This window comes from Diabrotica virgifera, chromosome 9 (genome assembly GCF_917563875.1).
Source record: "Diabrotica virgifera virgifera chromosome 9, PGI_DIABVI_V3a".
Taxonomy (NCBI): domain Eukaryota; kingdom Metazoa; phylum Arthropoda; class Insecta; order Coleoptera; family Chrysomelidae; genus Diabrotica; species Diabrotica virgifera.
Genome location: NC_065451.1, coordinates 142,266,693 through 142,277,555, shown reverse-complemented (window position 1 = coordinate 142,277,555; position 10,863 = coordinate 142,266,693). Strand labels below are relative to the sequence as shown.

General features: G+C 34.6%; 1 protein-coding gene across 1 annotated transcript; it reads left to right on the top strand.

Annotated features, from left to right (window-relative positions):
- Positions 1-5,675: 5,675 nt before the first annotated feature.
- Positions 5,676-10,558, top strand: LOC126891911 (uncharacterized). Its single transcript, XM_050661256.1, has 2 exons — positions 5,676-6,100; positions 6,663-10,558. Exon 2 carries the CDS (start codon positions 9,152-9,154, stop codon positions 10,547-10,549), a length of 1,398 nt encoding a protein of 465 aa, XP_050517213.1. The 5' UTR covers positions 5,676-6,100; positions 6,663-9,151; the 3' UTR covers positions 10,550-10,558.
- The last annotated feature ends 305 nt before the right edge of the window (positions 10,559-10,863 follow it).

The following is a 10,863-nucleotide window of genomic DNA, read 5'->3' as shown; positions in this document are numbered from 1 at the left end:
AGACATGGAGAATAACCGAGAAATATAAGAAAAAGGTCGAAGCCACGGAAATGGATGCTATAAGAAGACCGATGAGAATATCAAAAGGCGAAAGAATAAGAAATGAAGTAATAAAACAACAAATGGGTGTAGAGGGCACTATAGTTGAGGATATTGAGATAAAACAGCTCATATGGTATGGGAATGTGAGCCGAATGGGGGACCAAAGATTGCCTAAAGAACTATGATGTGGCAACCCCAGAGAAGAAAAAACGAGGAAGACCACCACAGAGCTGGAATCTGGGAGTTAGGAAAGCGATTAGCGCTCGAAATGTGAATGAAGACCTAACTCAGAACAGAACCCTGGACAGAACCCATCACAAACCCTGGACTACTAAAAGTATCCGAATATCTTCCAAGAATATGCGTTCTCTTCTCTATATCAAGAAATTTACTACCAACGTCTCTATCACTGAATATATCACCAAGTACAGGGCAACCTATCTTAAACTTATAAAATTAGCTAGAAAAGTCTACTACCAGAACCGTCTGGGAAGCTCCAAAAGTGTTGCAAAAGAAACTTAGTCCATAATAAACGATCTTCGAAATAAAACCCGCACTGCTCAAACATTTTCCCTTCCAGAGCCTGAAAATCTAAATGAATACTTTGTTAATGTGAGTAAAAATATTACATCAACTATTTTGCCACAACAAAATCCCATTTCCTATCTCCCTAATTCAAGAAAGGTCTCGAAGTCATTCTTTATAAAACCAGTCGATAAATCTGAACTGATCCAAACAATCAATAGTATCAAAAGCAAATCCTCCTGTAGTACTGATGGTCTATCGATAACAATTTTTTCTAATCTCCCAGGAAATTTGTTAGAAGTCCTCATCTCACTAATTAATGATTCTTTTGAGAAAGGTAAATTTCTAGAGTGCCTGAAGACAGCCATCATTATTCCTCTTCATAAGGTTGGTGAAATATCTAATACCTGCAATTATAAACCTATTGCACTACTACCGGTACTCTCCAAAATTATTGAGAGACTCATAAAAGCCCGACTTATGTCCTTTCTAGTTGAAAACAACATTTTATCACAAAATCAGTTCGGCTTTTTAAATAATAAATGCACCACTGATGCCATGTTTTTTGTACTACATGAGGTTTATCAAGCACTGAACAATAATCTTCACACTGCCACCGTTTTTTGTGACTACGCCAAAGCATTTGATTGTGTAAATCACAACATTTTGATAAAAAAACTAAATTTCTACGGAATTCGAGGCATTTCTTTAGATTGTTTCCAATCTTACTTGGATGATAGGAAACAACTGGTTAGAGCAAATGATACAGACTCTAGTCTCAAAAACATTGTATGTGGGGTACCTCAAGGTTCAGTATTGGGTCCTCTACTTTTCCTTATCTTTATTAATGACATCACTAATTTAAAAATCGATGGAAAAATCTTTCTTTTTGCTGATGATACCAGTATCACTTGGAGCAACTCAAATATTGCAACTCTTCATGCTACTATAACTTCTGATCTACTTACAATAAAAACCCGGTCTGACTCAAATTTACTCTCGTTTAACGTAGATAAAACAGTAGCATTGTCTTATAAAGGAGCTCTTAAACCCTTACCTCTTAATAACAGCCAGATCAGTACCGTTGATTTTGTAAAATTTCTTGGTATTTTTTAGACAGCAACCTTAAATGGTCCCTCCATATCGATTTGTTACGGAAGAAACTCTCTTCAGCTTGCTATGCTATAAGATCTGTTTCGAATGAACTCAATTTAGCATCTTCCAAAATAACATATTTTTCTTTGTTCGAGTCATATCTTCGTTATGGTCTTCCTTTTTGGGGTTCTGGTACAGCTGCCCAATTCGATGTTATTTTCAAATTACAAAAAAGAGCAATAAGATATCTGTTTGGCCTCAGAAGAACAACACATTGCAGAAGTTATTTCAAAGATCACGGAGTTTTAACCCTTCCATCTTTGTATATTTTAGAAACTGTTTGATTAATTCGTAAACATCTACATGTCTTTCCACCAAGACCTAATCATGACTACTTCACGAGAAATTCTACGTTTGACGTCTATTTGCCGACCCCGTACTCGGAGTTAGTAAAGAAATCGATATTATATTCCGCAAAAAAATGTACAACCATCTCCCCCTACAACTAAAATCTGCACCATCTTTCCACAAATTCCGTAAACTGACAAAAGCCTACCTGTCTGAAAGACCATATTATTCAGTAGAAGATTTTTTTAGTCAATAACTAAGAAATTACATTACCCTTTGCACAAGTAGTATTTTTATTATTTTTTTATCTATATTTGGGTGTCATATGCAGCAGCTTAACTTTTTAACTTTTAAACCTTTTTTATTAATTATTAGGTACACTATGCATTTGCAATTTATTTAAATTTTTGCAATTGATTATTTCTGTTTTAACTTCATTATTATTATTATTATTTAAATATATTGACGATTTATGTAATTTTAGTAAATTGGATTGTTACTGTTTTGTTTTTTTGACTATTTATAAGCTTTGACGATAAAATTGTAAAATTTTTCATGGCAATAAAGCATATTTCTATTCTATTCTATCCTAGAATACAGTGGGGTTTGGGAGTCGGACAACGTCGCAAGATGTTATGAAACCTAATATATATACATATTCAAATATTTTTGGCTCTGAAAAGAGCCTTTTTGTATCAGGTGAAAACAATTTCGTTATAGAAATATTAGTTTTCTGGATTGAATTTCTATGGCTAATTCCATGTTTCTGCAATCTCTTGTTTGAGCTCTTCCTCGACCGCTCAGTTTCGTATGGAGAGTCTCCAGGATCTTATATTGTCGAATATTTTTTTGTTGATATGCTTCGATCCTCTATATTCTAACTGAACGAAAATTTGATTTGGGAAAATATCGGTGAGAATGTCGATGAGTGCTTAAATAAAATCGTAACAATAGTAAAAGAAATCTGTGTGAGAAATTTACAAGGCTGGTCAAAGCGAAAAAAGCAGGCTTGGATGACAGAAGACATATTGGATTTGATGGAACAATGGCGATTAGCGAAACACTTCATAACAGCATACAAAAAGAAATTCGACGTAAAATACGAGAAGCAAAGAGTCAACATCTAGCCAAACAGTGTCAAGACATTGAAGAACTTGAAAACAAATATGACAGGTTTAACATGTATAAAAAAGTGAAAGAAGCGGCTGGTATCTTCAATAAGAAACAAACTGCATTGCTACAAGATGAACATAGTAAAGTAATATTTGAGGTAGAGGACAAACTTAAAGAATGGGAAAATTACGTTACGACGTAGACCTTAGACGATAGGAGTAGTTCACCACCCGATATTACTAACTGCGACGGACCCCTAATAACACGCTCTGAGGTAATAAAAGCCATACAATCATCAAAAGATGGCAGAGCGACTGGTCCTGATGAAATTCCAACTGAAATATACAAGCTTATTACAAATGCTAGCAATGTTTTAGAGGCTATAACTTCGTTTTCCAATACCATTTATACCAGCGGACAACTTCCTAATGGCTGGTCTAATTCACTGTTTATAGTTTTACCTAAGAAGACAACAGCAAAAACCTGTGCTGATTATAGAACCATCAGTTTGTTAAACCATTTATTGAAAATTTTTCTGAAGGTAATACATGGTCGTATCTAAAATAAATGCGAGGAATATCTGGATGACACACAGTTTAGTTTCCGTAACGGGTTTGGAACGAGAGAGGTATTGTTTAGAATGAACGAATTGAACGAAGATGTCGAGATATATCTGTAGACATATACTGTTGTTTTATTGAATTCCAAAAGGCATCTGATCGTGTTAAGCACTCTATATTGATCGAAACTCTAAAAGACATAGGCTTGGACGGCAGAGATATTCTAATAATTCCAAATTTATATTGGAATCAAACAACACCAGTTTTAGTAGATGGTGTGGAATCACAGGCTCTTAATATTAAAATAGCAGTAAGGCAGGGATGCATCTTGTCACCACTGCTTTTCGACGTTTACTCCGAAATAATTTTCAGACAAGCTCTTTCTGAAAAACAAGAAGGAATACTTGTGAACGGTGAAGTCATCAATAATTTGCGATATGCGGACGATACAGTACTCCCAGCTTCTATTCAAGAAGATCTGCAAACACTACTTGATAGTGTCGGTGAGAGTTATAGGGAGGCAGGTCTGGACCTGAACATACGGAAAACCAAAATACTCGTAATAAGTAAACAGCAGCATATAAAACCGTCTATATATGTAAATAATATCAAACTTGAGCAAGTTGATAAAATCGTTTACCTTGGACAGCAACTAAACTGTAACGCAGAAAGTCACGGCGAAATTAGATCTAGGATAGAGCAGGCTAGAACTGCTTTTAGAAGGATGTCCAAGGTGTTATGTAGCAGAGACCTAAAATTGGCATTGAGAATCCGCCTACTTCGCTGCTACGTGTTCTCGGTCTTACTTTATGGTGTCGAGTCCTGGACTGTGAATAAAATCGATCTAAATCGCCTTGAGGCTTTCGAAATGTGGTGCTATAGAAGAATTTTAAAAGTTTCCTGGGTGGAGAAGATTCTAAACTCCACAATACTAGAACGTGTCAACAAGACTACTGAGATCATAAAAAGCATCAAGCAGAGAAAGCTGGAGTACTTCGGACATGTAATGAGAGGTCCCAAATATAGGCTGCTACAAAATATTATGCAAGGAAAAATAGCAGGAAAACGCAGTCCAGGACGAAGAAGAACCTCATGGTTGAAGAACTTGCAATGCTGGTATGGTGTTGATAAATATATGGTGTTTTGAATCCACAAAAGAGATAATATTAACAAACCCAAGTCAATGAAATTGCCCAATGGGAAGTATACGGACATAGAGAAGAAGGCTGTAGAGCATCTTTTAAGTGTTCACTTTCCAGGGTCGACGCAATTGACTGGTAATAACAATCATCAAGCAAACAATAGCCCAATCAAAAGGGACTGGCTGACAGATCTTTGGTTCTCACAAGGTCAGATGGGCTATTGAAACTTTTGAACCTTATAAAACTGAGGGACCATATGGTATATTTCTTAAGCTTCTCCAGGAGGGTCTGGAAATAATCATGGGTCCCCTGCTCACAATATTAAGAGCTAGGCCATGCTCTGGGATACATTCCCAAAGCTCGGAGGAGGGCAAGGATGGCATTTATTCCCAAACCAGGAAAAACAGATTACATCTTACCCATTGTCCTAGGTGAGCGACGGAAAACGACGCGACGCGATGCGATGCGTTGCGATACGATGCGACCAGTAATTCACGTGACGTGTGGCTTATGTAGCGTCGCTTTCCATCGCTCAACCTAGGACAAACGTGACAATGTCAATTCATTCCTATTCTTAAGTATGGGGAAGTATACGGCAGTGTTACTGGAAAATTCATATTTTAAATACTTAGCTTTCAAAAAATTCCATAAACGAAGAAGAAAAACAACAAATATGATATATTGAGAGTGAAATAAATTTGGAGAGTTTATTCATTTATAAATTTCATTTATAAATTCATTTATATTCGAAATTAAGAAAAAATAATCCACGTTGGTTTAAAGAGTATTGTGGCTTATTACCAAGCACTTTCGATTATATTATTGCAGCTGTTAAATCCAGTTGTGACGTTCCGCCCCTTATAGAATCGATTATTGATGGGAAGATATTATTTAACTATCCAAAATATTATTTAATTATTTTCAGAATTATTTTCTTTCAATGTTTATTCAAATAGAACTTAAACCCATCTCAGAATTTTTAAATGCTTGATGACGTCACATTTAAAACGTGGCAACATTGGTTTCCCCACTTTGACAGCCAATGCTTAGTAGAGGGGTACGAAGGATTCAGCTGTGAACGTGAGCCTTGGATTGCCATTGTTTCTCGAGTGTTCGGTCTGAATCGTAGTGTGCGGGGTCATTAGACTCAATTATTCACCTCTAATTCTCAGTTCCAAATTGATTAAATATTACAATAAAAGTATAGTGAAGTTATCCAGCAGCAGTGGATTTGAAGAATTTTAGAGCATACTATATCCAATGAGTTCTACCCCGGTAAATACACATTTTATTAAGTATTTTATTCAGCCATTTTGGAAGTCCTTGACATTTGCTAACTAAGTTTCACATAGTCTATTTTCATGGTTTTTATGTTTTATTTTCATGGATCAAACTCATCTAGAGATAATTCAATATTCGTTGTTAATTTGTGCTTCCAGTTGGAAAATAGAGCTAATTTAAACTCCATTTTTTATATTCCTTTCAAGTCTACAGAACTCCTATCTTTTGAACGATGATCAAATAAGTATCCATCGCTTAGTCTTACTATATTTCATCCTTGTATAATATATCTATATACCGGTGTATATATTATAATAAAATATTCTTTCACAGTAATTATATTTTGTATTTCAATTGGAAATTACTTGTGTTATTTGACCAAGGTCATCTGATAGCAACCAGATAAAAGGTCAAGCTGTCTAGTCATTCAAGTTTTTGGACTTAATGACCTATTTCTTCTTATTCCCATAGGAATAAAAACACCTCCTCGTATCTCTTGCTTCTTTTTTTTTGACATTGGTAGATTGGTAGTAACACCACACTGTGTTTTTTTTAGCACCTACCATGAAATCTTAAAGCCACCCTACAACAACACCAAGGCCAGACCACACAGAGAGAAACAATCAATAGGCGACCAGCCTGGATTATTTCCACATTTTCTTTTTTTGAGTACCTCCAGCTGCTTTCCAACAGTTTTGAGTACCTTCAGCTGCTTTCTACCAGTCTTCCTCTCCTGTACCTCCAGCAGGACAGCTGCTAGCGAGAGTTAGCACCCTTGGGTGCTCATTACATCAACTTCAAGATTAGGAAAGAGTGGTTTGTTTGGGAACATTTACTGTGCTCTTATTAAAGACAGACTGGTTTTGTGATATTTAGTACATTTTTTTTTATAGTTCAATTGCACACACATTTTTCCTGCTTTATATTTTTTATAGGTTTTTTTTTCTTTACAACATAATATTTAATTGATAGCGTTCCCCAACACTCTGCAATCTATAAAGGTATAAATTTCTGAGCTCAGATATTTTCCCTGATAATAGTAGTCGGTACTCTTATCTTGATTATTTTTAGGCTGTGTTCCACTTTTGTATAATTATTTAAACTCATTCCATTATTTTAGTATATGTTTAATTAAATTTTTAAAAATTAACTTCACATATTAGTCAAAATTGTAATTATTAACTTTATTTAACTCGAACTTATTAACTTTACTTAACTTTAACTTATTAACTTTATTTAACTTTAACTTTAATTTATTAAATTCATATGAACTTCTGGATTCTAATCCCTCAGATTAGTTTTTGGTTTCACTTGTTATTATTACTATTATAAACCACGAGTTAGGAAAAGGATCTGTGTATCCACTCGTAGGTTTATTTATTCAATAAGGTTTGTGCCTGTCCCACTCACAGTGAGGTATTTATATGTTATATATAGTATCAGGTAGTATTTAATTAAGGTGTACGTATTATAAACGTACAATTATTATTTGGTGAGGGTTCTACTAACCTAGTTGTAAGTTGTACTTCCTGTATTAGAGGTACCCGTAGTCAGTTTTTCTAACCTTATAAAGAGTATTCTTAGATCATAGTTGTATGATGATTTTGTAATTGACTTTCACTAGTATCACTTTTTCCTGTCATGTTAGAGTTACACACTAGTTACTTGTCCTAACTCAGAGATTGTTAAAAAGATCTAGTAGTTACATTCAATAAATATACATTTATTGTGATTTTTTTTTTCTTATTACTCCTTTATTTTTAGTAGTATATTTTATAATTTAATAATCTTTAATAACTTTTCACATACTTGTACTACAAATTTAACATACTCTATAGCAGCGTAGAATACCTGGAAGAGCGTTAACCTAGTTATCCTTCTTCTGGCGCCCAAAAATTCATTCTATTTTCAGTATATTATTATATTTACTCTATCTATTTTCTGAACATTATCTTCATATCTTCTTTTCGAGCCATCATTGTCACTTCCTTTAATCTATTGTCTGGCCAAAAATAGCCGTGCAAATTGGCCGAATCCTTCCTTGAGTGTCAAGTGGCCCTTCTCATACATATTTAGCTAGCCATTCAAGTTATATCTATCTATTAATGATTTCTCATCTCTAGTCCTGTATCAATTCGATATTCTTTGTCTTGGCATCCTTCCATACAAATACTACTACAAAGTTGTATTTTAGTTACTCCAGCTTCTTCAACGGAGAAGCCACACATTTTTGTCCTTTGGCTACATTAAGTAGATCTTCTTCTTTTTACTACTTCTGTTGGAGTTTACCACTCCCTTTTCATTCACTCCAACAGAAAATCATCAGCTAGTTGTTACATCGGCTTTCCAACGTGGTGGCTTTATTTTTGGTCTGAGACAGTATTCATTTAGGTCAATTCTTCTCTTTTATCTGAAATCTCTTTGTTATTTCCGTTTGGTATCCTATACACATATTGTTACTTATTTATTTTATTTTTAATTTCTGATACATATCAGGTATTCTTAAACGCTGTTTTGATTTTTGTTTATATTTTGGGACCTCATTATAGTATATGTTTGTGCAGCTTACATTCTGGGTTAGATTTTGAATTTTTATTGGGAACTTATATTTAATATTGCTATTAATAATATAATTCATATAACAATTTTATTTCTTCAGTCAATAGTGGTATAGTTGGAGGTACAACTAAGTGTTGATTATTATTATTATTATTATAGATATATATTTTTTCTAGAGTGGTGGTAAGTTACATATAAATAAAAAAATTTACTTCCAGTATTTAGGTAGTAGGTTTACTTGAGTATACAATATTTATTGGATTATTTATCCATTTATTTGATCTTATATATTTATTTGATCTTATTTATTAGATTATATACTGCATTATATATATATTTTTTTTTTGCTGGCTATTTTGATTTTGTTGGTGTGTTGCTGATATTTTCTCGGTTTATATTATATATATTTTGCGTGCAAACTTTCATATTTTCATATTTTTCATATTTCTGTTCTTTGGACTATTTGTCAATAACTTTGCTCTCATCATGTGTGCTTTTAAAGCTGAACATCTTCTGGTGGATGAATTGGATTATGAATTAAAGATTCGGGACATAATGCCAGAGGAGTCGACAACTGTCGATAAAAAACGCAATCTTTTGAGAGGTGCTTTGAAACAAGAAGCTGGCAATAGAAGTTTTCTCCAAATTTCAGCTGTATCCCTTCCTTTTGAGGAACAACAAAAAGGAATCACTGAAACATTGGACAGCTTGTCTAAAAAAATCGAAAAGTTTAGGGGAACTGTAAAGGATACAGAGTATGCGCGATTAACATCTCGTCTAGGCCATATTTCTGCCCGTGTACACTTGCTACACTGTCCTTCTGAAGAACAGGAACCGTTCAAGAGGTCTGTTTCTCTTAAAATATTAACACTAGAGGGTGAACTTGATTCTAGAGTTAACCCCATTGCTACCTCTACTCCTAATGCTTCAGTCAATGTACCTAGCTTTACGTACTCCAAACCTGTTCAAGTACACAAATGGGGTATTTCATTTTCAGGTGAAAAACAGCACACTGATGTGATGTCATTTTTAGAAAGGGTTGAATGTCTTCGAATATCTAGAGGTGTTTCTGAAGAGGATTTGTTTGCTGCTTCTGCTGAGTTGTTCACCGGGACCGCTTTTACATGGTTTATGAATAACAGGGGTAATTTTTCTTGTTGGTCTGATCTGATTAAAAAGTTGAAGTCGGATTTTCTTCCGTATTCATTCCAGGATGATTTATTAGATCAAATTAAGAATCATAAGCAGAAACCTGGGGAATCTGTTACTATGTTTATTAATACTATATTAGGTATGTGTAGTCGTTTAGACACTCCTTTGTCAGATTTAGCTAAAATTAAAATCATCCTTAAATGTCTATTGCCCTTTTATCATCAACAATTAGCTCTTATGGACATTCAGAACATTGATGACCTTACTATAAAATGCAAACGTTTGGAGGAAACGTTATCCTGGTCTTCTCAACCTCCATCCACATCTCGATCCTCTTCTAACTCTTCTTCTCAGCCAACTTCCTTTAGGCAACGTTCTTGGCTAAATAAGGGTCATGAACATAATGTTTCGGTTGTTAGTTCTCTTGTCTGCTGGAATTGTGATCAGCCTGGTCACCCATTTTACAATTGTGGGATTCCTCAAAATCGTATTTTCTGCCATGGTTGTGGCCGAGAGAACACCCTTAAAAGAAACTGTTCTAAGTGTTCGGGAAACGACACGTCGGAGGTCCGTCCCCTGAACGTTTCTCCGTCCAACATCCAATCAGGGAATCAAACCCCATCGTCAAACGAAACTGCTGGACCAAGCACATCCAGCAACCCAAACCCATCTTCACGAAAAGGGAAAGGGGTGTCGTTCAAGAAAGCAGCACACACCACAAAACAAAATTAAACCAGAAATTTATTTCTATAGATAATACGTTAGATTCGCTTGATTCAAATGATCACAGATGGTCATTTACAAACGCTTCTTTGATTGGTAGTGTTCAACGTAACAATAATAATTGTGATAGTAATGTGGTTCCATTATCTATATTAGATTCTAGTTTTGTTAATGATGATGATACGTCTGGGTTAGTTCCATATAACGGTTGTAGACAACCAAATACTTTAGATCTAGATATTAATTCGTTATTAGTTAGGAAACAAAATGATAATAGGCCATATCTTCCTATTCAAATTTTAGGACAATCGTGTTTAGCTTTG

Bases quoted from the DNA above. Each gene is read 5' to 3' on its own strand.
- LOC126891911 (XM_050661256.1), top strand. From the start codon at position 9,152: ATGTGTGCTTTTAAAGCTGAACATCTTCTGGTGGATGAATTGGATTAT.